At 48.0% G+C, this 27,779-nt stretch overlaps 1 protein-coding gene across 5 annotated transcripts in view; it reads left to right on the forward strand.

Moving 5' to 3' along the window:
• prdm16 (PR domain containing 16) overlaps positions 1-27,516 on the forward strand; it is a 161,958-nt gene extending 134,442 nt beyond the window's left edge. The window contains exons 4-17 of one of the 5 annotated variants that reach the window (XM_076163463.1): positions 5,209-5,349; positions 10,407-10,509; positions 13,880-14,081; positions 14,181-14,328; positions 14,546-14,699; positions 15,311-16,913; positions 17,033-17,120; positions 18,951-19,123; positions 19,230-19,307; positions 19,459-19,628; positions 21,388-21,559; positions 23,456-23,701; positions 24,119-24,299; positions 24,657-27,516. In XM_076163463.1, the coding sequence (XP_076019578.1) occupies positions 5,209-5,349; positions 10,407-10,509; positions 13,880-14,081; positions 14,181-14,328; positions 14,546-14,699; positions 15,311-16,913; positions 17,033-17,120; positions 18,951-19,123; positions 19,230-19,307; positions 19,459-19,628; positions 21,388-21,559; positions 23,456-23,701; positions 24,119-24,299; positions 24,657-24,791 (3,594 nt within the window). In that variant the 3' untranslated portion in view covers positions 24,792-27,516. Of the gene's footprint in view, positions 1-5,208; positions 5,350-10,406; positions 10,510-13,879; positions 14,082-14,180; positions 14,347-14,545; positions 14,700-15,310; positions 16,914-17,032; positions 17,121-18,950; positions 19,124-19,229; positions 19,308-19,458; positions 19,629-21,387; positions 21,560-23,455; positions 23,702-24,118; positions 24,300-24,656 lie in introns of all 5 variants that reach the window. The other 4 variants (XM_076163460.1, XM_076163461.1, XM_076163462.1 and 1 more) reach the window with 4 other exon arrangements.
• Positions 27,517-27,779: the final 263 nt, after the last annotated feature.

Genomic DNA, 27,779 nt, shown 5'->3' on the forward strand with positions numbered 1-27,779 from the left:
ACATAAACTCTTTTTAAGGGCCCAATCTACGCTCACAGTATGGCGGCGCCTTCTGACCAAACGCTTTACCGCTGTCTCACTGCAGATTGAAGTAGAGACATTTAGCAGCGAGAGAAGACTTCAGTTTAGTTTGTAAAGTCTGAAGTCTAAAGGAGATTTAGAAGAATTATTAATGTAAGAATGAATTTTTTAAAGTGTGAATGTAACTTATTTTTGTGTAGTAATGATCTTTTTGTGAAGATGCAGTGACCTGTACACATGTACTGTGTGTGTACATGAGGTGCATCAGTTACATTATTTGCCCTGTGTGTGTGTGTGAGAGAGTGAGTGTGAGAGAGTGAGAGGGGTTCTGTGTTCTTTTATCTTCCTCCTCTTCATCTTCTCTTTTTTTGCGTTTAACATCTCGTTTTCTCTCTCTGTCTTCTTTCCCACATCGTCCTCACCCACAGCCACAGACCACAGAAGTTAATAAAATGTGATGAATCTCTCTCTCTCTCTCTGTCTCTGTCTCTGTCTCTCTCTCTCTCTCTCTCTCTCTCTCTGTGTCTCTCTCTCTCTCTTTCCTTTCCTCTCTATAAGAAGAAATTTATTGACAGGACCCCTTGTACGCCTGTCCACCTCTCACCTCCACACACACACACACACACTCATTTAGACTGTTGAGCGATGTGGCAGGGTAGGGTCATCTCTGCAGGCCCCATCCATCACACACACACCGCACACACACACACACACACACACACACACCGGTACATGTGAACATGCACAAACACATCAGCGGCTGTGGGGATCTGCACTCTGTCAGTCGCTTTATTAGTCAGCCAGCGTGTGTGTGTGTGTGTGTGAGAGAGAGAGTTTGAGTGTGTATATGCATGTTAAGGGGGCCTCCCTGCTGGAAACAGACCCTTTTCCAGAAAGGATACACACTCTCACACACACTTCTTTATTTCTTGTTAGCTGTCCTGCACCTTAATTTGCAACACCTCTAACAACCAGCCACAGCCACTCCATCTGTCACTGTCACTGCTGTGTGTGTGTGTGTGCGTGTGTGTGCGTGTGCACGCGTAATTCTTCCTTTCTTACTCATTTTCGCATTGTCCACAATCTCTGCCTTGTGTGTGTGTGTGTGTGTGTGTGTGTGTGCAGAGACGGAGGGAAGTTTCATTTCCACTTCTGCTCCTTCACCTGAGCAGCTCTCATGCCAGGCTGCCCCCTAGCTGCTGCACAGGGAACTACACGCCCCCGTGCATCCTCTCTTTTCTGTTCCTCACTGCTCTCTCTCTCTCTCTCTCTCTCTCTCTCTCTCTCTCCCACTCCCCCACCCCCCCTCTCTCTCTTCACCTGTTTGGACCCTTGGACAGAGTTAATCTTATCCCTTCCTTCCTTGTTATCAGATCCTTACATTATTAAATCTCTGACCATAATACAATCCTCCATCATGTTTGACTTATTGCGCTGAACTTGTCCATGCAGAAGGAGATTACATCAGTTGTGTAGTTTTCACCAGGAACTCTGCAACTTTTTTCTCTCACTCTCTTTCACACACACACACACACACACACACACACAAATACATGCAAACTAGGGCGTGTTCACACATCTAAAGCAGAGCCGCTCAACAAAGAGCTAAGATCACACTTCATAAAAATATTCCCTGGCAGACGTACGCTAACCTAACATTTATGTCTCACGGCTGCTCCTATCTCCATCTCACATCAAAATCAGCGTCAGCGCCGCACTCGCTTCCATTTTCTGCCCTCCGTCAAACAGAAAATAATATGTACCTTGTCACCAACATCCAACCGTACAAGCAACTTTCCTCCACTAATTCAGCCCCGCATGCCACACACACATCCGTCAGACATAACTGGCAGAGGAGAGGGCATGCCGAGACATCCATTAAAGGTTCCTAGCTGTCAAAGGTTCCCCTTTGTGTTGTGAGGAGCGATATAAGTGTCGTGCTCTTATCACAGCTTCCTGTGGAGTTGGCTCTGCATCCTGTCCACTCAGAGCCGCTTCTCTTTTACCCAGTCACACTGAAGTCTCATTGTGTCTGTGTGCGCGTGCATGCTGACGTTTGTGTGTGTGTGTGTGTGCGTGCGTGCGTGTGTGTGTGTCATTTTCTCAAGCTCTTTGATCCATTACGGCTATAGGTCAAGCTGTGTTTTAGCATGTTTTTTGTTCAGCAGAAGCATGAGTTCATATATGAATGGTGTATGAATAAGATGGAACATGTTTGGCCCTGGTGTGTGTGTGTGTGTGTGTGTGTGTGTGTGTGTGTTCAGTCATACCACATACATGAGCTAAGCCTTTTGTATGAAGGGACCATAGCATTTGTAGGACAGGCACTGTGTCTGTGAGTCTCTGGAGTCACTTTGAGCTTCATGATGTTTCTAAGCCCTTTTTGTGTCGCAAACCAAAGCAGGGATTCAAACTGGCAACTTTACCGGTTATGTCATTATGAATGATTTTACCATTGGTTATGTCATTTTGAATGATGTCATATTGATTGTGATTATGAATGATGTCACCTGACACTATAAGGACATCATGTCAGGCTTAATGTCGTCATCAGATCACCTGCATTGTACCACAGAAGTAGCGACCCTCATTGTTGGCGAGTCGCGCAATGCAAAGTTTCTGTGATTATCTCGGGCGGATGAATCTCCGCAAATGCCAGGTAACAATGAGCTAATACAACATACAACGTGTTTCTAGTTTAACATTTTGACCTGATATGGGCTGTTGTGGGGTGTGAGCTGGTGGCCGGTGGCGTTCCAGGCGCCACTGTGGTCGTTTGTTCCCTGTAAACGTAAAGAGAGAAGCTGGAGGGGTTAGCACTCAGATTTGCTTTGTTTTGCTGAAACGCTTTTGCACGTGGAGCTGATGAGTTCCAGCCGGGGCCCCCACCCTCACAACCACCCCCCCTCACCCTCACCCCCACCCTGTGACGTAGGGAGGAGGAGGGGAGTGAAAAAGAAAGGTAAATAAACAAACAATCAGCCGAGGGCTTGTTCTGTGTTCTGCCTCTCCTTCTCTGTTGCACCTCATTTGAAGCCTTATAAATCAGACTTCTGCCCGGAGACAGGGTGTTAGCAGGCCTCACACACACACACACACACACACACACACACACACACACACACACACACAGGTCTGCTGCTCATTAAGCTCGTGATCAGACTTTTGCCCTAGGTGTGTGTGTGTGGGGGGGGGGTTGGCCCCCACCTCCTAACTCACACCCATCCACAGCATGGCGTCTGGGGCCCACCTGGTTTCCTCACTGTGTTCATAAAAACACTGGACGATACCTGTCGAGCTGCTCGGCACCAAGGCAACAAGTGCACTCTGACTCCTCACAGGGAGAGGTGTGTGTGTGTGTGTGTGTGTGTGTGTGTGTGTGTGTGTGTGTGTGTGTGTGTGTGTGTGTGTGTGTGTGTGTGTGTGTGTGTGTGTGTGTGTGACTGTTTTCGCACATAAAGTAAAGGCCTGGAGTGGATCAGGAGTGGATCAGGAGTGTGGACGGCTGTGAATGTGGAATTTTGACGCAAAGCTGAAGTTCCTGCACTCGTTGGTGAAATAGCATGTACAGTACAAACAGACGTATTGTGTCATGAAATCAATTTCAGAATAAACAATAAATAAATATTTCTCTAAATATGAAGACCTAAATCGCTTCGCTTATTTTTTTTTTTTCAGCCGTGATGTAACCGTGATTTGATCTCTACCGGCCTGATTTCCTGACTGAGTTTCTCTCTCACGCGTGTTTAAACATACATACGGGTTCTATTTACCCACGGCGCTAACAGGCATTGTTATTATTATTGTTACTGTAAAGCGGCGCGCGGCTCGTATCTCACCTCTGCGTGGAGAAGTAGTGCGCGAGCCCGGTGGTGTTAAAACGGAGGCGTTACGTCACGTGTGCGTGAGCGGATTAGACGCGTCGGTCGGTATATTCATAGAAGCGAACACACACACCTTCCAGCAGAGCGTTTATATATTTACTCACCAAACTATAGCACCTGCGGCCCCACCCGTGACAACACACACGCCAAGAACACGGCCATTCACACTTTACAAGCCCGGGGGGGAGAAAGTAACAAGACCGTGCCTCAGTTAGAGAAGTTCACGAACTCTGCCCATCTAAAAATGTCAGACGGTTCAGTTGGTTCTTCTCCGCCGCACCTCGACTTCCTGCGGCGGGCGGAGGTGGAGGTCGGATGTGTCGGCTCTGTCTCACCCGCCCCCCCTCACACACACACACACCACACCCCCCTCCCCGAGGATTTACGCGGGCTCAGTAACTCACGCGGGGAACGGGCGAAATTCGAGCTTCGACCCCGAGCTCGGTGGAGATGCAGGAGGTCAGGGGTCACAGACGCCCCCCCCCCCCCCCAAATCCACTGACCCCAACCAGCAATACAAACATAAAAAAGTGAGCAACGCAAACTGAAATCTTAGGTACACCTTTTAAATCTGATGTTGCGCGTTGCCATAGCGACAGTGAAAATCTTGTCCAGCTTACATGGAGAGCCTCATGGAGAATGAGGTTCCGTTTTGTTTTCTCCGGCCGCACAAAAGGAATGTTGCTCCTTCCTGGATTTCACCTCACTTTTTTTGCTCCACAATAAGCCCCTCTTCTCCCCTCTCCTCCTCCTCCTCCTCCTCTTCCTTCACCTCCACCTCCATCCTCCTCCTCCATTCTCTGTGAGAGCGGGTAACACGAAACCGGCTCTGGCGGTCTCTGGGGGGCCACAGGGGTTACAAAGGGTGATCAATATGTGCCAGAGAAAGTCTTTAGACAAGTGAAAGAAGCCGCACTTTGTCTGCTCCCTCCTCCTCCTCCTCCTCCTTTCTCCTCCTCTCCCTGTTTCCTCTCCTCCTTGTCAGGATTTGACGAGGTTAGGGGGCCCTCACACCCGCAGACATGTTTCTTCTGTGTGTCCTAAGGTTGACTGACATCAAACTGCTGGTGTAAAACGCCTCATTAGCAGGAATACGCCAGGATTTGTTAGATGATGAAGGCGCGACTCTCTCTCTCTCTCTCTCTCTCTCTCTCTCTCTCTCTCTCTCTCTCTCTCTCTCTCTCTCTCTCTCTCTCTCTCTCTCTCTCTCTCTCTCTCTCTCTCTCTCTCTCCTCTGTCTCTGTCACCCGTTCGCCCTCTCTTGCACCTCTCGCTGACATCTAACCTGTCGCTCTCCCAACAGGTGGTGGACGACATGGGCAACGTCAAGTTTACGCTGGACACGGGCCCAGACCCCGCGGGCAACAGCTGGCTCAAATACGTCCGCTCGGCCCCGTCCTTCGAGGAGCAGAACCTCGCCGCGTGTCACCTCACTGGAGACCAGGTGAGTGACGGGATCGCCATGTTCTGCTCTGGATATGAGGGAGAGAGGTAGAGGGAGAGGGAGAGAGAGAGGCCGCTGCTGCCTGCTCCACATCCACTCAGAATGGACTGGTTCGCTGTGCTCAAACGTGTGTGTATGTGTGTGTATTTACCATTGTGTTGGTAAAATGTGTGTGCTGGTAATGAGCGAGGAATGGCTCCATTGTGTGTCGGCGGCCGGGCCGGTTGCCAGCGCTGTTAGGAAATGACCCATGTAAAGAGGCTGAAGAATAGCCCGACACTCCTGACTCCCATAATAACCTTTATCCCAGCCTCAGTCTTCTTCTGTGGTCGCACTAGTCTCCCCTCCCTCTTCTTCTTCTTCTCCTTCTCCTCCTTCTCCCCCCCTCTCAAAGGAAGCCAGTCCAGTCCCCATAAAGCCCCGACAGCCTATCTGGGCCCTGACCCGGCCTCGCGCTCGCTCTGCTGTTTATGCTGCCGAGGACGCTCTTCTGTTTAGCTTTGTTGACATTTGTCTGAAGGAAGCAGCAGCAGCTTCTCTGTCACCAAGCCTCTCAGTTTGGCCTCTTGTGATTGGTCACAATTAATATGAGCATACGAGGCAATAAAGGGGATTAGAAACAATAAAAAAGAGGCAAGAAACTCAAACAAATTTACGAAATTTTATCATTTTTGGGAGAACTTGGTCACAGATATTTTTTTAATTTTATTCTATTTTTGGGGAAGTTTTAGTGATATTTGGCTTCACTTACCCTGCAGTGTAGAATGCAAACAAAAGACTCTTAAGAGAGAAGTCTATTGAGAGACAATCAAAATAAGAACAGAAGCTGTTTTCCTCTGACCTTTGACCCTGGAGCTTCCGGATCTCTTTCTTTCCCCTATCCTCCTCCTCCTCCCCCTCTTCACATCAGTTTGCAGCTCTATCACGTGAAGTCACTGACAGTATGTTGTGGAGATACAAATGTGTGTTAGGGTGTCGTTAGGAGGAACAGTAGAAGAAGAAAATGTGCGACCCATCCTGAACAAGAGAGAGCACCATGCCAAATACCTGACTTACATAAGAGAATGTAAATGACAGCAGTGTGACAGTGTCCTAATACGTCCATATGAGCGGCCGTGTGTCCACATTCCTGTCACTCGCCTCTTATTTGTTTCCTAATCCCTACACGGCTCCTTCCCCCCTCCCGCCTCGCTCCCTAGCCGCCTGCTCCTCGCCGCCTTTGTCCGCCTCTCTGTGTCCTCGCGTCTCGATCTGCCACCTGTCACTCCACCCCACAGAGGGGACGGGCCGGTGTGTGTCCGTTAAAGCTTTTGGACAGTAAGCCCGGCCGACAGAGAGAAAGGCGGCTGGGACGGGGGCGAGCGAGAGGAGACGCACAAGGGGCCTCCTAGATTGACAAGCGCCAATTGGCTAGTAACGCCAACCCGCCTAATCCTTTTAAGATTCTCGCATCAGTGCCCCCTGCCACTGCCACACAATGTCAAGGAGAGAACCAGGGCGGCGGCGAAGATGCTGAGGATTGTGGGAGCTGCAGAGGCCGCGAGCACCGCCGCTTCCTCATGCGTGTGGTGGTTGTTTGTACTTTGCGGAGCGGCTTTGCTTTTGTTTGCCTGACCGGTTGTTTGGTGTCGAGGCTCACAGGCGGGACTCTATCATTTATTTACACCACACACACACATACGCACACACTCACACACGCACACTCACACACGCACGCATGCAGCCACTCAGCACTAAAATGCATAATTTAACAGACTTGTGTGCTATTTGGTGATTTCTGTTTTGTTGTGTTGGCATGCAGAATGTATGAGTGTATGGAAATATGTGCACACAGGGCAAATTCTAATGTGCACAGTAACCTTTTAAAAAAACAAGTGGATAATTTATTTGTGTATTTGTTTGTCGTTAATGTTGTAGGATATGAACAGATGTGTTTGCAGGATCATGAATAATTTAGAGCCATTTATTGTCCTGCACTCTTTTTGCTTTATTTCATACATATTTCTCTTAATATGCATCACACACTGCATGAGTTTGAGACAGGGATTGAGTATCAGTGATTTGGTGGCTGAGTTTGGTTGAGAAAAATCTGTGTGAGAGAGAGAGACACACACACACACACACACACACTTTTCACCAACTCTTTTCACTTGCAATTTCATCCTAATGTTTTTTTCTGTGTGTCTGTGCCTTCAAGCCTGTGTGTGTTAATGCTTGAGGAGGCGTGTGTGTGTGTGTCCAAATAAAATAGTCTCTGTTCATTTTGAATGCCACAACCAACAATCACCCAAAAATGATTGGGCTTAACATTCTGAGCCCATTCAGTTGCTCCGAGGCCAAGGCCCATGCAGAGAAGGAAGTGGTGGGACGTGTGTGTGTGTGTGTGTGTGTGTGCGCGTGTGTGCGTGTGCGTGTGTGTCGCAAGTGGCAGTTTGAAGAGAAGATGAACCATGTCCACCTTCTTGTCACTCAAGTCCTTCATCTTTTCTTTTTTGGAGTGGAGCCTTTTGCAACACTGTTTGATCTTCCCTGGTCCATCACACGCAAACACAATAAATAGACTGTGTGTGTGTGTGTGTGTGTAAGGCCACAGGGGGGGATTATTGTGGGCCCTCCAGCTGGCATTGATAGATGAGGGATCTGTCCCCTGAACACTGGACAGAGACGGGAAGAGGTCAAGACAGGTCCGAGTGTTTCAGCTTTACTGTAGACAGCTGGACAATGCACACACACACACACTCAGAGAGAGAGAGAGAGTGTGTGAAAGAGCTGCAGAAATATGAATTTGTTGTTGTTGCATTTGACAAATAATAAAAGTCCAAATGATTGTGTCTCAATAATGTTAGGAAAATGATTTAAATTTCGATGATTACAAGCAAATGAAGGAAGATAAATAATCAATAACTAATTAAGTCTGTCCGATAAATTAGGAATACAAAATTATTTTAGCCATAAAATTATTTGAACGGTTGATTGTGTCAACGTGTTGGCTTATATTTGATAAGAAGCTTTTTTCTGTCACGCAGGTTGTGTGTGTGTGTGTGTGTGTGTGTGTGTGTGAAGCTTTCAGCGCATTGATTGCTTTTGATTTAGCTTGAAATTTTAACTTGAAATTAATTATAAAATAGACAGCATTTATTTTATTATACTTAAATTAATATTTGGAATCGCGCTGTCCGCGATCCATCGTTTGTTTGAAAACGTCGCTTTGACTCGCAGCTTCACTCACAGGCCGCGACGTCACGAGACAGAAGAGAAGACGCGTGATGAAGATCAAATAAAAGTCCTCAATTTCTTATTTTATTTGTGTGTGTGTGTGTGTGTGTGTGTGTGTGTGTGTGTGTGTGTGTGTGTGTGTGTGTGTGTGAATGAAAGTCTGCCGGGCTGCTTTATTTACATCCATAATAGCATCAATAATAGATTTATCCATAGCGGTCAAAAGCAGGGGTGTGGAGATGCGAGGACGGGGACGGGGACGGGGAGGGGTCTGCGCCGCGGAGCCTCGCTGCTTCTGGCTGGAGATAAGAGGAGGAGGAGTGGCCGACGGGTAACCGAGAGAGCACCGAGGGGCAAGAGGGAATCACTAATGAGAGAGCGAGAGAGGGAGAGAGAGAGGGAGAGAGAGAGAGAGAGAGAGAGAGAGAGAGAGAGAGAAAGAAAGAGGGAGGAAGAGAGAGAGAGGGGGAGAGAGAGACGGGGGCTCATCATCATCATCACAGACGCGCTCCTTCCTCACTGACTAGATTAGAGAGTAGAGTCTCGCACAGGAGCGTCGGGCTCCTCCATTCAGCCACAGCGAAGCATCGCCGGCACTCCGCAGCCCTCCTTGGCCGCCCCGCGACCCCCTCTCCCCGGCCCGGCCCGCTGCAGCGCCCCGGCACACCTACTATGGGTTGCGTCGCCAACTCCACCGGGACCGAACTTCTACTGCAGCTGGAGGCTCTCCGAAGCGCCGCGCAACTCTCCCAACTGCTCCGCCTCACGGAGAAAAGAAAGGTCAGCTCGGACTAAATATCGCGATAATAATAATAACAATAATAATAATAATAATAATAATGCGTATTCGCGTTGAAGGCCTTTGTTCTTCTCTCATCTTAAAGGGACTAACTCTTGGAAGTTAGTTTCACCAGCCTTTGTGCGTGTGAGTGTGTGTGTCTACCGTGCAGTGGGACTCAGTTGAATTGGTGCAGAGCGCCCCCATGCGGCCACAGCTCACAACGTCCGTGCACCTTGAAGCAGAGCTGGTTAAATGTTTACGCTGTTGTTTATTGGGATGAATGAGGCTGTAACTTTTTTTTATTGGAAAATAACACACGTAATTGTGAGCCAGTTTAATGTTGCTATGCGTGTGTGTGCGTGTGTGTGTTGGGCCACACTGGCTGCTTCAGGCCTCCTTGTTTATTCTTTTTCTCGCTTTTCTTTCTTCTGCACTTGCAGCACAAAATGCATCAACACTCATTTAAATTTGATCTAACACACACAAACGCACACACACACACAGGAAGTCACCTCATGCGCACATCAGTGGTTCTGTGGAGGTGATGGGTTTTAGCCGTTCGTTTATTTGTGTTGATCGATTACAGCAACATTTTTAAAAATCAACATCTTGTAGATTTGTATCCCGTTTTTTTTCTTTGTGAAGGTTTGAGTGATTTATTTGTAGAATAAAACGAATTTTATTATTATTAATTTTCTTGAACGAGTTTGTTTTGTTTTGCAGCGTTTTACTGAATGTAAACAATTCTTAATACAAATCCTCCTCCTGTGTTATTTATGTCAGAACCATTTTTGAGGGTTTGTCTTTTATTTTGTTAAATCTTAAAAATAAATCATTGTGATCATTGATCATATTTATTTATTTTTCCTTTACACCTGCAGTTTATTAAAGACATGCAGGTTATTTTTTTATTTTGCAAAATAATATCCTATTAATATGTTAATGTGATGAATTTCAACATGTGATAGGTTTGAGTTTATGAGGGTGCAGCTTTATTTACTCTCTCTTTCTCTCTCCCCCTCCCTCTCTCCCTCTCTTTCTCTCCCTCTCTCTCGCTCAGATCTATTATAAAGCTGTCCGGGACATTGAAGCAGGGGAGGAGCTCTTGGTGTATATGAAGGAGGGCATATTCCCGGAGGGATCCATGGCGCCCAACCTGCAAGGTAAGATGAATGCGGGTCATTAGCGCACATTTTAAACAAACTTCAACCAGCATCCTGTGCTGCGTTCACGGTCAACACACTCCGCAACGTCACGACAAACAGGAACAAGTTCACCCCCTCCACCGTTTACTGTCTCCCAAAAACACGTCAATTATTGGAGTTTTAAAGATCCAGGTGGGATTAAATCCCGCATCAGAGCTTTTGGTCGAAGCCCGTCATGTTAAACAGGCCTGGTGATGATGGGATTTGTCCCTATATGAGGCTCCGTTTTAACTGTGCGATTACAGAGTTAAACCCAGTCGAGGCCCGTTTGGCTAAAATGCAAGAAGAAATATGGCGTTAACGAAAAGCACCAACCGGAAATGTCAGGATTATAATTACACACATTAAAGAGGATCACGAAATGAAAAAATCACGTCAGTCCGTCCGAAGTCATTGCTGTTTTTGTTTGGTTGCCGATGACCTAAGCGCTTTCTGTCGGAGCTCGGGTGGTTTGATTGACGCGCCTTCAAAGATTCAAAGCTTGATTTTTTTTTTTTTTTATTAAAAACATTTTTTTTTTTGACTTTGACACAAAGGAATTCTCAATAATAATGAAAGAAGCAGCACATGGGTTAAATTGTTCTCATATTAAATATAAATATGTTTCTTTAATTTACATTTTATATTTCATATTCTCAGAATTAACTGATTGTTCAGTTGCATCAAAATCAGGAGACATAATTTTTAAATGTTAAAAAAAAAGATAATTCTATTGACTATTTGCTGCTTTATTATTATGCTTTTATTTTGTAAGAAAATAAAGCACAATTATGGTGCCTAGATGATCTCTTATGTATAAATTCATTTATTGATCCAGCTGCTATATTCCTGTGTATATTTAGTTATCTTTGCTCTGGACTGTGCTGTGTGAACTCGAGGCCTCTGCACTATTGTCTTCAAATTGTCTCACGTTTCAGAACGCGTACATGTCTGTGTGCTCTCATCCAGCCGTCCTCCCCTCTGAGCTCGTAACCCGACTCACCGCTCGCTCGACCTTTCAGTGTGCCTCCACGTCAGACCCAATATGTCCAATATTTTATCTCATCATCTAACTCGGACGGCCGTTCACCGTCGATCTGGGCTTTTCTCTCAAAGCTCGCTGAAGCGGAAAAGGGGCCGTAGTTCCGCTGGATTTCTTTAAACATCTTGGACTTATTGTGCTGAAGTGCTGTTGTCAGGTAACACTGTGTCGTTGTGTTGGATACACGGCAGGAAAAAGGCTGATTGCTTTTGATTGTCATGGATTATAAAATGGTGGAGAGAGAACATGGTGTTCATGAGATGTTCTGTTCTTTCCCCTGTATGATAGTTTATGCACAGACCGATCTGCCAAAGGAACAACAGGGAGGATGGGAGAGGAAAGAGAGAGGGTTTAGTGAAAAGAAGCAGACTGGCACATTGAAAAGTGTCAAAGATCAAGCAGGCTCAGAAATGATTGGTTCAATTCGTGTGTGTTTGTCTGAGAGAGAGGGAGATAAATGGGGAGACACAGAAACGGTCCACCTGCAGGAATGTGTGTATCAGAGCCAGAGTATTTGGGTGTGTTGACTTGTGTGTCCGTCTGACACTGACCGATGGAGAAAGAGACGTCCTCTGTGTGAATCTATCAAGAAGGGAAGACAGAGAGTCGACGGCTACTCTGTGGATGAGCGTGGCTGTTCTCCAAGTGTTTGTGTGTGTGTGTGTGTGTGTGTGTGTGAGAGAGAGAGAAAGAGAAAGGTAGACGGGCTGAGTGGGAGCTTGGCAGTGCAACCCTTCTCTCTGTCTGGCTTATCGGAGAAGGAATTTGAAGTAGAGGACTTGAGGAGTCCCCCGAGACCTCACCCATGCTCCCAGATTAGCTGCTAAACTGCACATAATTGTGCTTCCCTTCGTCTCCCAGAGAGCTATTAGTCTCCCCTTTATAAGCACACCCCCCAGACCAGACGAACTGAAACAACACAGGCACGCTCACACACACACACACACACTCACGACCCAACACACACACACACTTATTTACACGCACCTACAGTGAAAGACGGTCACGCCAGAGTGTTGTGAACTGTTGACCTGTAGGATGAGAAGCTTTCCTCTTCCATATGTTCACATGTCTTTAAAGGCAGCACAGTTTACTGCACATGTAATTAATCCACACTGAGCACGTATGACACTTTCTCTGAATACGTTTCAACGCAAAAACGTTTGGAGATGTTTGAGCTCCATGGTGAATCATAACCAACTCTTTCCATGAAATATGTGCTTGCTGGTGTCAGAGAGGGCCAGTTAGTTTAGCTTTTGACTTTGGTGTAATGGCCCATTGACCAGAAGGTCATTTATCCTTCTCCCCAAGGTTAGACACGTTGATGTAGCTACACTAATGCCCTTTTAATGTGTCCAAGAAGTTCCAGCTGGATAAACGGTCACATGCAGTAGAAAACAGGTGAGCCGTGCACTGTAAGTCATTTTGGATAAACTCATTTAGTGCAGCTTGAAATGATGGATGGGTGTGCGTGGTTTGTTGGGACACCTGGGGGGGGGGGTGGCGTCTCGGGTGATGCCTGCCTGGGTCATGGCAAAGTGGGTATGGCGGGTTGGCTCTAGAATCACCATGGGGTTGGCGCCACCGTGCCCCTGCTCACTACTGCTCCTCACGGCTCGCTCTGTTTTGGACGGCGCTTGCATAAACAGACACACACAAAGACTCTCCGCCTGGGCTTTCCCCTGAGCTGTTGAACTTGGCGTACGACTCAGGAACTCGCCATTGAAAAACTTGGCCTGACGTTTATGTGTTTGACCTTGGTGGTGAGAAGTATTGTAAAGGTTATCAGCATGGAAGAGGAAGAGCGGCCCTTATTGTTTCCCCCCGTGTGCTATTACACCTCCAGCCCCCGCAAACCACTCGCCTTTAACAAGCAATTAGCCGCGTTAATGAAGGCCGCATTTCACCGCTAATTGATTTCCATTTTATGCGGATGCCAATGGTGCGATTGTTTCTTTTACCGTTTCAACAGGAGTGTGATTAGCTGTAAGTAACACACACACACACACACACACACACACAGAGGAGGAAATACGCACATACATTTTTTTCTGCTCAACAGTTTGGCTTTGCGTTTGGTTGCTTGGCACCGCGTCGTTGGCAGAGTTAGCAAACATCTGGATGCAACGGTTTCAGCCGACCGACGTCTCCTGGATTCTTTGTCCAGTTCATTTAGACAACACGCCACATCGACCATAACAAGTCTGCAATTTGCGCTCACGTGGAAGCGGCTCGTTAAACTACTTGATTAAAACTAAAAAAAAGTTAAGACGGGAGGATTCTGATGGCGTGTGTGTGTTTGCACAGACGAGCAGATGTACCGCTGCGAAGACTGCGACGAGCTGTTCACCACGGCGCTGGAGCTGCGGCGGCACCAGAAGTACTCCTGCTCCAGCGCCGGCTCCATCTTTGACGCGCTCAAAGACGACTTCAAACAGGAGCGCGAGGACAGTGACGAGCCCATCCACGAGTGCAAAGACTGTGAGAAGATATTTCCAAACGAGTACAGGTACACACACACACGCACACACACACACACACCTCATCACCTCCAAATACCCCTGTGATGTCACGTATTCACTGATGAACTTGCCCTCTCCTTGTCAAGTCTGGGCCAGCACATGATAGTCCACACAGAGGAGCGGGAATACAAGTGTGACCAGTGCCCCAAAGCCTTCAACTGGAAGTCCAACCTCATCCGACACCAGATGTCACATGACAGTGGCAAGCGCTTTGAGTGTGAAAACTGTGATAAGGTACAGCACACCCCGCACGTAAGTTGTGCACAGGACACACAGGTTTTATCTGCCTCAGAAATTCTGCAAGGTGTGTTTTTAGCCTTAGACTGGATCATTCTGTAGCACTCAGCTTACTGTTTGTTATGTAGAATGAGGATACACACCTTTTTCTCTGTAACATAGTTGTGGTAACTGTGATTGGTGCGTTTCAAACGTCTGCTGTCTGCCTCTACAGGTGTTCACGGATCCCAGCAACCTCCAGCGCCACATCCGCTCGCAGCACGTGGGAGCCCGCGCTCACACGTGTCCTGAGTGTGGTAAGACCTTTGCCACCTCCTCAGGCCTCAAGCAGCATAAGCACATCCACAGCAGTGTCAAACCTTTTATCTGTAAGTGAGAGCTCATCTTAACGTCCATCTTTTTTATTACCTTTCCCATCATGGACGGCTCCATTACACTCCATCTTTTTCTCCCCTCCCCCCCCCACCTTTTACCTTCCTTTAAACGTCTTCTGGACCAAACACACTGGTCCAGGGAGTCATAATGTATGTAACAATTCATGTGACCGTAAGTGTCATCTTACCATTGCTGTGGAAGCGACAGTGTAGATAAAAGATTTGATCTGTTCAGCTCCACTCTTCCTTTTCATACTTGGAAAAGTGTTGAAAGCCAAACTACTGCAGTAGATGAATCATTATCATGAAACATGCATACATGTAGCACAGAAACATGTCCTGCAGTCCTAAAAGAAATACCAATAAAAGCATAAACATAAATACATGTTTAGTCATTAGTGTGTTAGTGTGTGTTAGTCTGTAGCCAAATCAAGAGTCTCTACAGTAGTTCTAGAACTGAATTGACAGAATGAACTTGTCCCTTGTCTGAATCTGTTTTATCAGCATCTTGATGTATGTGTTGTTGATGTGGTACACAGAGTAAGAGACAGTGTTAAAATGGGTTTAACCAGGCCCTGACGGGCTCCCTCTTCTTGCTCCCTCAGGCGAGGTGTGCCACAAATCCTACACCCAGTTTTCCAACCTCTGCCGCCACAAGCGCATGCATGCTGACTGCCGCACCCAGATCAAATGTAAGGACTGTGGGCAGCTGTTCAGCACTACCTCCTCCCTCAACAAGCACAGACGCTTCTGTGAGGGCAAGAATCATTATGGTTCTCCAGCAGGAATGTTCACTGCGGGCATCCCCATGAGCTCCAGCCCCATCATGGCCAAGGCCAAGTCCCACCATCCCCACCTTGCAGGCCTGAACCAGTCAGGTTTAGGCTTCACTGACTACTTTCCCTCCCGACCTCACCCTCATGCAGGCTTGCCCTTCTCTCCAGTGCCCCATGGCTTCCCGTCGCTCCCACATGGTTTCCCAGGCATCTTCCCTCCGTCACTGTATCCACGACCACCATTACTGCCCCCCAGCCCCTCGCTGAAGAGTCCGCTGGGCAGTCAGGAGGCGAAGCTTCCCCGGAGTCTACTCGACGCTCCTTCTCTCTCCTTGGTAAACTCCACAAACAGCAATGGAGGCAACAGTCAGGCGGAAGACAAAGAGAGCAAACTAGATCTGTCTTCAAGTGGAGAAGCTAAACCAAAACCCAAGCTGGCAGACATGTCTGATGGTAGTGACCTTGAAGACGTTAATACTACAAGCGGGACAGATTTGGACACGACCACTGGTACTGCTTCAGGCGATGGTTCTGACCTGGAGAGTGATGGAGACAGTGAACGTGAACGAAGCAGCAAAAGAAGGAAATCCTCCGGGGGGGTATCAGGTCAAGAAGGCAACCGGTTAGAAGACACAAACAGTTCTTTGGCATCAGCAATTTCAAGCTCGGGGAACCTCGCCATCGACCGACCATTTCTCTCCTCGGCGTCATCCCAGCACTCCTTCTTCCCTCCACCAGATGAACAAGCCCTCCCGCCCACCAATGCCAACGCCGCCACTGACTCCATCAAAGCCATCGCCTCAATTGCTGAGAAATACTTTGGTCTCCATCAGGAGAAGAAGATGGGTCCGCTGCCCTACCATTCCATGTTCCCCTTCCCGTTCCTGCCCAACTTCCACAACCCCCTCTATCAGTTCAGCAATGATCGAGGCACTCTGAATCCTAACATGTTTTTTAAGCCTGAGCCCAAGTCACCTCGTGAACAACTGCAGAGGATCATCTCTGGAGCCCCTGGAGCTCCTGCTCTCACCACAGAGTCACCCTTTGATCTCACCACAAAGTCTAAGGAGGCCAAGTTAACTCCTACAACCCCGACAAATCCCTCAAACCCCAACAGTAGCACTGGGAGCAGTGGTGGACATTTAGCGACGCCGAGTGGCGAGGAACAGCCTTTGGACCTCAGCATCGGCGGGCGGAGCAGGGGCGGTCATAACGGAGTGTCAGCAGAGCCCCACATTCGAAAGAACCACATCTATGGAGTTGGCAAGGGGGTCTCCATCAAGGATGAGATGGCAGCTGGGTTTCCACATCCGCTCTCCCAGTCATTGCACCAGTCCCTCGCCCAGCACCAGCAGCAACAGGCGCAGCCCCCCCAGCCGCCGCCGCTGCACTACGCCAAGCCCTCTGCGTTCTTCATGGACCCCATATACAGGTATTTCAGCCCCGATTAGAACAGAATTGTCACAATCTGTATCTGAACACATGTGAATGTAACTGTTGAAGTGGAACTCTGACCTTGGTTCGTAACCCTCTGCCTTGCTGTTGGTCCAGCAGGGTGGAAAAGAGGAAGCTACTGGACCCTGTGGGAGCTCTGAAGGAGAAGTTCCTCAGGCCGTCACCGCCGCTGTTCCATCCTCAGGTAGGCCTACAGCTTATACACTCTCACACACAAACAAACACTCAAATATAATCTCAGATAAAAACTGTAAATGCTAGACGCTCTTTGAACACAAAAAGCACAACAAGCGGCCGGGACGCGGGGGGAATTGTCCTCCAGGTATTGCATACAGGCTGATTATTCCCAGATGCTATCAACTATTATTTTCATAACATCTATTATGTGAAAATACGTCCCTCCTGCCTCCCACGCTCCTGAAGCCTGGATTGATAGGGCCCAGCGCACCATCATTCCACAGTGTTGATGTTATTTTCTCAAGGGTTCTGTATGATTTCTTCCTTTGTTTACTGAATGGCGCCTGTGTAGCGAGTCACTTCTACCTTTTTTCAGAAGACACCCTCTGTTATTGCCGCCCGCTTTGATAATCAGTCACATTGTTCGACTGTCCCCAGACCCTCCCTGCCTCTGCGAGTCTTGATTACAAGAAATGATAGTATTAATAAAAGAAGAATAATAAGCATTTGAATTGAATTGTAACTAACTGCCCTGCTTGGCCATGCTAATCTTAGTTGTGGCATTGTTTCATGGAGTGGGAGCCCACTGGCCAGCTAATAACCCCCCCCCCCCCTCTTAGGATTTTTTCTCTCTGGCTGGCTGGCTAGATAATAGCACCGTGTCCATCAAGGACATCCTGTGTTTGTGTCCAGGAGAATAGGGGGTGTGGGTGGGGGGGGGGGGACTCTCGTTGGAGGGAAACAGTTTAATCTGACTTTAAAATCTGTGTCCTCCATCAACTGTGACTTTGCAATGCACAACATTCACCGGTGCTCCTGCAGACAGATACATCTACACTGTGATACACATGTGCTGCTTGTTGTCTTATGCGACACAGGACATGTATGTATAGATTCTTGATTGGACGCAAGTACACAAGAAGGAACATAGGATTTGTTTTTCCCTGCAGGGAGAATATTTATATAGGAACACGCTCATAAACATGAGCCTCACTGATCTGCAGCACATTGTTGTCTTGGCTTTCACCTAATAAATAATAAACGCAGCAAACAGTGAATCTCTGACAGCAGTGTGTAAAGATACATATATATAATCATACATTGATCCAGATCGTCAGGTTGGAGAGACATGGCAGTGGAATGCCTCCCAGCCGTGATCCTCCAAACACAATGCCACCTCTAATTCAGTCTCATGACGGAATCTCCCCGCTGCCCCTCCGCCCGTTCTCAGACTGCGTATAAACACATCGAGACGCAGCGTCTGTCCTGTGTCTCCCCCGTCCCGTGGTCGCTTGAAGAGGAAGGATGTAAGCTGTTTTTGGCAAATAAACTCCCCACGTAGCCTTTGTTCAAAAGCCTCTCGGGGAGGGGAAGCGGCTATCAGTCGGGGGTATCGCAAACTATATTGTACGGCTCCTATCGGGGCCCTTGAATGCCTCATTTAGCCGGTGTGCTGGCCTGCGACAGTAGGCGCAGAAGACGGTAAGAGGTAGAGAACAAAGTGTTGGCTGAGGGAAGAGGGTCGGGGGACATTGAAGGGGGGGGGGGGGGGTTGGTACTTGTGAGTGTGCTATAGGTCATGGAGGTCACTCACCCTTTAGCACAATCAACAAGGCTAACCTCTGATATACTGCTTCCTCAAGACTTCCTCGCTCTCGCTCCCTCGCTCTCTATTTTTCTTCTGACATTGTATCTTTGTTTGTGCTTACAGACACACACACACACACACACACACATGCACTCTAGTTTCTGTGGCTGTTAGCTGAGATAAAGCAGACTTGCCTCCATCTCACCTCAGTGGTTTCCCCCCGTCTCTCCCTGCTCCTCCCCCTCTCAGATGTCGGCCATGGAGAACATGACGGAGAAGCTGGAGAGCTTCGGCACCCTGAAGCTGGACGCTCCGCCCAACTCGCTGCAGCACTCGGCCCACCCGCTGTTCAACTTCCGCTCGCCGCCGCCGTCCCTCTCGGACGCCATCCTCCGCAAGGGCAAGGAACGCTACGCCTGCAGGTGTGTGTGTGTGCCCCCCGGCTGTGCTCCTCACGTCTCAGTTCTGACTGTGTTTACTTTCTGTTCTTATTTTTCATCCTGCGCCTCTACTCGCTCTCTCCTGCAGGTACTGTGGGAAAATCTTCCCTCGCTCAGCAAACCTTACCAGACACTTGCGGACACACACAGGGGAGCAGCCCTACAGGTACGTTGTTGTGCTTTTCTATTCTATTCTGCTCAAAAACACAAAAAGTGCCGAGTGTGCAGTGGGATCAGCTCCACAATAATGAGTTTCTGGCCGGCTTCAGTCTGTGCTCGCCATCTTTCATCCACGTCCTCCTCTCGTCCCTCGGCAGGTGTAAATACTGCGACCGCTCCTTCAGCATCTCGTCCAACCTCCAGCGGCACGTTCGCAACATCCACAACAAGGAGAAGCCCTTCAAGTGTCACCTGTGCAACCGCTGCTTCGGTCAGCAAACCAACCTGGACCGCCATCTCAAGAAGCACGAGCACGAGAACATTCCTGGTCAGTTTGCGGTGCCTTCGACTTGCAGCCTTAGCTACCAAACAGGGATTTGATGTTTGCTGTGTTGTCAATAGACTGAATTATGGATGGTGCTCCTTACCTCTTTGGAAATTTTTACAAACCCTTTAAATCTTGAGCTTAATAAATGTTTTACTTGGTGCAGTGAGTGATTTGAAGGGGAAAGGACCACTTAATGAAAGAGTTCACGCTTCCTTTTTCCTACCGTATTGCCAAACACAGTATAGTTATACATCCAGCATGGACGCTGGCCATCGAACGCTAATGGAACAAAGTCTTTGTGCAATGTGGTGCGAACATTTCTGAACGACAAATAACGAACTGAAATGAGGGTCGGTCGCGTCTTCAAACGTGTGCCACAAATCCTCAGTGGGCAGTAAAGTGATGTGATGTCACCAACATCCACTGGCCTCCAATGGAAAACACAGCTCAGTTAAGCGACACACCGATGACGCGTCCCCATTTGGACACCGCTCACACACTTTAAGCCACACTAAGAGCAGCAGCTTCAGACTCCTGAGATGCAGAGATTTATTTAAAATTCTGTCTTTCTTTTTTTAAATAACTCTATTTGGGATTAGTGGGACCTAATAAGTATACACACTCTTCCTGTCTGCTATGTTTTCTAGTGGTATTTATACCACTAGGGGGCAGCGAAACAGGTCCAGACATGAGGACAGCAGGTTTAAGTTAAGCACAATGATGTATAAGGTGAAGGGAAGGAGAAATATAACGTCCAGGGTCTCAGGAGGTTACAAATGTGTAGTGTCGTTTAAAGCCATTTGTGATGAATCTCCAATGAGAAAGACACTAAATCAGGCACACACTCTTTCCACACACACACACAGTAGAGGGGTGATTGTTTTGATAGTGCTTTTAAACAGAATGTGCCATCCCCCTGTTTCAAGCTATTCTTACCGTTTGTGAGTTACATCCTAAAATAAGGCTGAACTGCATCCAAGAGCCACAGTAGAATATAAACGCTGTAGGAAAAAGACATAAAATAGAAATGAATCGAAAATATTTGTATAAAGCTATAAATACAGCCGGAGTCTAAAGTGAAAGCACTTCACCCCTAAATGCTGAAGTGGGACGACACACTGGGAGGCGCTGTGGTCACACTGGGCAGGCAGCAGTTTATGTTCCTCAGCCTCAGTCAGGATAATGAGACGTGGACGGATCAGTGTGATGACAAACATCAGGACCTAACTGGAGATGTTCTACCTCAGGAGAACCTTCTCAGAACCCAAACACACACAAGATTATAAATGAAAACACAGACAGTTTGACGTGAGGTGCTCTAGTGTCACATAACCGATGATGATGATGATGCTGATCCTTTATTTATAACAGTGATGTCATGTTAGATGAAAGACACCGAGGCGGTTACTTATAAATATAAGATGAAGGTAATATAAACGTCCAGCAGAGTGTGAGCGCTGGAGCGTTCACACATTAACATGGTTGTCAAAAGTTTGTTCAGTTTGGCAATTGAACCAAAACTAATCACAATCATAACTGCTGCACTGTGTGTGTGTGTGTGTGTGTGTGTGTGTGTGTGTGTGTGTGTGTGTGTGTGTGTGTGTGTGTGTGTGTGTGTGTGTGTGTGTGTGTGTGTGTGTGTGTGTGTGAGAGACATTTAAGATTTCTCTTACACTCATCTATTACCCACGTCTGATGATCATCAAACTAAACATCTGTGTGTGTGTGTGTGTGTGTCCGCACGCTTTCCCCAAAACAGTGAGCCAACAGTCTGGGATGCTTTCCAACCTAGGAACCACCATCTCCTCGCCAAACTCGGAGCCAGACAATCATGCACTTTTAGACGAGAAGGAGGACTCGTACTTCTCAGAAATCCGCAACTTCATTTCCAACAGTGAGATGAACCAGGCGTCCAGCTCCACGGATAAGAGGTACGCCGCACTGAACCACACGTTCCCACGCACCGCACCGAAGGGAGATATGTGATATGATCGGGTTCCTTAAGCCCCGCCCCTTTCCTTTAAACGCTAATCTGTAATATTTAACCCAAACCTAAATCTAAGTCTCATATGAGCCCTGTAAAGAAGCAAGGAGTTGTGAAACCGCCTCACTTTGATGGATCAAATCAACTCCAGCTTCTTAGTGTGGAAGTGATGAACGTTTCTCCAGTGGTAACACAGCGCTCTCTAGTGGCCTAATGTGGCTTAGCACCAGTCAGACCTCACCCCTGAGTCTGTTCTGTTGCTATTTGGCATGAAACGCTTTACTAAGGTGTTTGTAGTCCTGAAGTGTGTGTCTGTGTGTGTTTCCCTCTAACAACAACCACAACTTAAATAATGAAAACGTCTGGACGGGTTTGATTTTTATCTGCTCTGTAGACGAAACGGAAAAGATTCAGTCTCTCTCTCTCTCTCTCTCTCTGTGAATTCCTCTCTGATAGTCTCACTCCCCCCCCCCTCTTGTCCACACACATTAAGCCAGCAGGCAGTTTAGCCGCTCTGCCATCTGGGATCAATACTGAGTCTCATCCACAACAAGACGGCCTGACATGTTAATATCTGTAATTCAGGCTTAAGTGTTATGCTTCCTGTCCTCGCAGCAGACGGTGGGTGTTTATTCTCCCTCTGACCGGTTGAAGTCAAACGCTGAGAGCAGACGCACATTCGCGTATGACTGTCTGTAATCGCTCTTAACCGCTCTACCAACATAGTTTCTCTCCCGTTTTCCCTCCTTCTCAACATCACAGCCGGTCAGAAACGTTCCTCGCTCCACAGATCTCCAAACTCGGAGGTCGTGGATGCTGAGGCAGGGACAGACGGCGCTCTCTTTTGGGTGTTTTGGATGTGTCTGTCCTTTCAGGATATTCACCCAGGTCATCATCAGGGCCGTGAGTAGGACCCAGGCCTTAGTCTGGATCCTGGTCTGGGACCGGGTTGGCAGCTCAGACCCCCGAGGGGAACTCAGGTTGAGGCATTTATCTAGGAGATCCACTGATGACGGAGCTCTTCCCCTCTCCGCCCGCCGTACCCGTAGCCCGGCTAACACAAACACCCAGCTGACGTGTTTAGACTAAATGACAAACCCCAGGGCCCCCGTGTCAGAGCCCTGCTGCTCTCCCCCGCAGGCACCCACCGGCCCAGCAATTTGATTATGGTGATATTTAATCTGGATTGAAAGAGGAGAAGCCAGTCTTTTTTTCCACGTCCCCCTGCCCGCGTCCATCCGCCCGCTGTGTGTGACCCAATCCTGTCCCCGTGCAGCGACTCCCTCAGGTCCATCTGTCTGATTTGATAAATGTCCACAGCACGGCGGAAAAAAATGGAAGGGGGTAAATTTGCCTTCCCAGAGGAAATGATATCATGAGCCATGACATCGTGGTCTGGGTGGGGGGGGGGGCCTGGGCAGGGGGGCAGGCTGGAAAATGTACAGATGGCAGGTCGTAATGGCGGCGTGCTGATAGCCCGTTTGCAGATCGGCCATCTTCCTCCTTCACTCACACGGCGCGGCTCCATTACAGGCCGTCTCATCTCTCTGAGAACGCGGCCCATTAATCATGTCGGGCCCGTTTGAAAAGCGCTCCAGGCCCGACTGTCAGCGCCCGTGTTGTTTGTGGACACTAGAGTCGGCCTGTTCGTGCTGCCGGATGATTATTTATGTTTGGCTGGCTGCTGGTGATGATTCAGGCCGTCCAGCTAAAACCACGGCTAACGTTTCCAACACTGCTGCGCGCCGCTGTGACTAATGTGGGATCAGATAAAATAAACGCACAAAACTCGCTACCAACATCATTAACACTTCCTCTCGACTTTGACCTTTGCCCCCCGCAGGTCAGAGCAGGCCGAGGAGGAGCGCCCACCCAGCCACTCCAAGCTAACGCTCCGAGGCCTGGAGGAGGAGGAGGAGGAGGCGGAGGGCGACGACGAGGAGGAAGAGGAAGGCAGCCTGACGGAGAAGTCTCACGACGAGGCGCCAGAGTCCCCCTCCCCCGTCACCACCGGAGCGTATGAGGAGGATGAGGAGGAGGAAGAGCCGGAGGCGGCCCCATTAGCTATGAGCTACGAACACACTCGCAGGTACGTCTCCAGAGATTAGTCATGTACGGTCTCTCTGTGTCAGCGTTCACCTCCACTCTTCCTCCATTTTCTTCATGGCCCTGGAGTTCACCGGCTTCTCTCAGACAAACACGTGAAGACTTATGAGGAACCCAGCGCTGAATTTAGCTTTAGCTTTAGCTTTAGCTTTAGCTGGTGCTGTCAGGATGGATGGATGAAGCTCAACCGCTGCTCCTTCGCTCAGCTGTCTCCTCCTCTTCCTCTTCTGACTTTAACTCAACTTTTTCTTCTCCTCTTTGTTTGGCTTTTCTAACCCGACTCCTTTCTTCTCCTTTTCCCCGTCACCTCCATCACATTAACCTCCTGTCACCATCCTGTCTCTTCCTCGCCCTGTGTCCTTCCTTTTCCTCCCTCACATCCATCCATCCACCTGTGCAGGTGTATAGAGGAGGAGGGGGCTCTCCTGGACCTGGAGGGTCTGCCCAGCTTCCCCAAGAGCCTGGACGGGCTGCGTAAGGCCGCGAGCGACGAGCAGCCCTTTGACGTTAAAGACATATTTAACGCTTCGCTCGAGTCGGAGGCGTTGAAAGAGACTTTGTACAGGCAGGCTAAGACGCAGGTGAGATCAGGCTCAGCTCTCACGTCCTGCCCTCACTAACCACACCCACTAACTCCTTACCCTTCTCTCCTCTGAGCTCCTCCTGACTCCACAGAGGAGGAGAGGCGACGCCCAAACACGTGGCCACGACTCAGATAAGAGATAAGAGTAAACAGGATCGTGAGGCGTTAGCGGCGTTAGTTTGGGCGTCGTCATTCAGTCGCACGCTGGCAATGCACATAAATGAGACTGGAGGAGTTTGTGGTCATGTGACGTCGCCTCTCCTCTTCTCTATGAAAGAGATGAAAGTTTGGCTCTGATTCTGATGTAGGGCTTTGAGTGTCAAAGGTTAAAGGTCGTCCCGTCTTCTCCCCGCAGGCTTATGCAATGATGCTGTCTCTCTCGGAGAACAACCCTTTGCACGCGCCCTCCCAGAACTCTCTGGACGCTTGGCTGAGCATGGGAGGTGGACCGTCTGAGACCAGCGGCTTTCACCCACTCAACCACATCTAGACGACAGAGGAAGAAGAGGGAGGAAGAGTAGGAGGAACAGTAGTATCACAAACGGATAGAAAACAAAGAGTCGGGGAGGAAGAGGAGTGGTGAGGAGACGAGGAGGAGGAGGAGGCCAGATTCATTGTCACAAACATTCAAGGTTGAAAGAATGTGTTTGTGTGTATATGTGTGTGTTCATGTGTGTGAGAGAGAGAGAGAGGGAGAGGGAGGGAGGGGGGGTGAGTTTGGCCCTAGTTTAGGGGGTCTGGCAAAGACTCTGTCAGAGAGGAAGCACTGCTCAGCCCCTGTTGATGTGACGGACTGGACGTAAAGCTGCTGAGCGACTCGTCCGGCGGCTCAGAGAGACTCGTCCTGACCTGTCTGTCACTAAACGCTTCACAGCACTGCAGCATCAGCACTGCATCAGCACTGCATGTCCACACGGCGGAGCGGCGGCGGCCACGCGTCTGCGGGCTCCCGGTCTCACGTCGACTCGCAGAATCATCGATAGAACCACAAGAAATGTTACTGGAGGAAACAAAAGCGTTCCACTCGAAGATTGAAGTTGATTTATAAATGATTACAATGTTCAGATGTGCACAGCAGCTGGTGATTGGATTGATTTAGTGATCAGAGGACTCTAGCCATTTTAATTGATTACTCCATTTTGATTGTGCAGAAAATTAATTTAAATCAAAGTGAAGAAGAAGAAGGAAAGCGTTTCTCTGCTTCTTCTCTTAATGTTCTTGACCTTCTGTCCTCTTAGACACCTCAGTATTGTTTTGCGTTGTCAGTGTAATATAATTATTTTAGAGAAGGACCAAAATTGTATGATATTGTCATATGATGTACAAAATAACCTAGATGTTCCTAGAGAGAGTGGTTTGTGCCAAATAACCCATAGAAGATGTTTTGTTCTCTGACAATCATTTCATTTCCAAGGGGCTTTGCATTTTGCTGTCATCGGTTTTTCTCTTATTACACTTATATATTTGATTTCAAAAGTGTGTGTATGTATTTATTTTTGGTTGTTTTGTCACGACTGGAGGCGAACACATGAAGCAAAGCGGTTCGGTCCCTTCTCTTCTCTTGTCGCCGAAGGAAGGAGCGGCGGGTCGGAGATTGAGAATCTCTCGGCTTTTGATGACGTTAGCGTGCCAAAATGTCAAAGTTCCCACAAAATGATGTGTTTTAATTTATAGTTACCGGTAGCTGTAGTTTAGCTTTAGCTCCTGTTTGGCATCGTACGGTCCTGCAGTGTTTAATCTGTCTCAACCCTTTGATCCAGTATGCTGAATGTCTCCACTTCTAATTGGTTCCAGTATTATGGGGGACGGTTCACTTTGGGAGCGTCGCTAACAGACGTCGGTCTCGTCGCCGTCGTCGTCGTCGGTTTGATGAGTCGGACTGATTTGTACCACTTGGAGCTCATTTCCCCTCATTATGATATATTTTGTGTAACCCATTGATATCCTTAGAGAGTAGCTGTCCTATATTTCATTGGTACCAAACTCCCAAACAGATCTTGCATGAGCCGATCAGGCAGGAAGGAAGGAAGGCAAAGACTCACCGCAACAAACAAAAGAAGAAGAAGAAGAGTCAAGTAACCACAAATAGTATTAATATGGACCTCATATCTCTGCTGGTCAGGCCTTCCAACACATGTCAATGGTTTCTAGTTGATTCTGGACTTGGACTTGATGATTATTTGAACGTTGTGTTCCCCTGTTTGTCATCCCAGATCATAGGAGGACTCATTCCGTCGTATGGTCTGCGAGGTGGCGTGAGTCATTTACTGTAGATACTGTAGATACGGACAGGCGAGGCGGGCGTGAGCACTGTTGATCATTGTTGCCTTGGTCCTCCCTGCGTACTGGGACTGTCAGAACCAGGCCTGATGCTGTACTCTCAATCTAGCACTTAAACCATTCACGGGTCCAAGCCATACATCGATCAGGCTTTGGTCTCTAGAGCTTATAGGACACCCAGAAATCTCCAGACGGCTTTGGCTCTCGGCAGACGAGCGAGCCGGCGGCGGCGGCGCTCGTGGGCGCCGAGAGAGGAAAGTCAAACCGGAAACGGAAGCACTGTAATTTTTCTTCACGACAGCAGGTGGCGGCGGCGTGATGCGAGGACTGCTGCATCATCTCATTTTTCTAAAGACAGACGTCTGTTTTTATAATTCTACTGAATGAGAGCTCATTCACGGTAAAGCATTTGTTTTTCAACACGTGGTTTTAAAATGTAAAGACTTGGGTTTGTTGTTTTGGTTAACTATGTAGTAACTCATGTCATGGACTACTGTAAGAAGTAAATAAGCGCTGTGGAAAAGCAAAGGGGTCACATTGAAGTATTCCATCCTGCCAACTTTGGAAAGTATTCAGGCAGATGGTCACTGAGAAACGGTTCAGCATAAGAGAACACGGTTGCTGCCCCCCCTCGCCCCCCCCCCCCCCCCTCGCCCCCCGCCCCGGCCCCCCCACCCACTGTTACAGGATAAAATAAAAAAAATATACATATTGTTTCTTTTTAACTGTATAGTATTTTAAAGAATGAAAAAACAACAATGGTGCATTTGTCTGAAGAAGAAAACAAACATGGGTTTAAATGGATGGTGCTTGTTTTGTTTGGATCTGAGTTGTATATCGCCTCTGTTATGTTTATGGAAAACAAACAAACCAACAAAAAAAAAGGTATTGTGCATGACGTGTTTAGCAGTCATAATGATGTCCATTTGTGAAAACGTGTATCAAATCAACATAAAAAAAAAAAAAAGAAAAGAAAAAAGAAATGGGTAGATGCACTTATTGTTCATGTGGTTTAGGTTTAGAACGTTTGACTCCAAGCTCTCGGGCCGGACTAACGTCTGGCAGAGGAGAGACGCCAGGATTTAAAAAAAAAAAAAAAAAGAAGACAGGATTGTAGAATCATATGGATCCATTCTGAAATTGCAGTTCTTTTGATGCTTGTGATTATTGAAGATGTACTTTAGAGAAATTTCATTGA

The sequence above is a fragment of the Genypterus blacodes genome, unplaced genomic scaffold (genome assembly GCF_046128005.1).
Source record: "Genypterus blacodes isolate CSIRO-AG114 ecotype Tasmania unplaced genomic scaffold, CSIRO-AGI_Gbla_v1 ptg000131l_1, whole genome shotgun sequence".
Classification (NCBI taxonomy): Eukaryota; Metazoa; Chordata; class Actinopteri; order Ophidiiformes; family Ophidiidae; genus Genypterus; species Genypterus blacodes.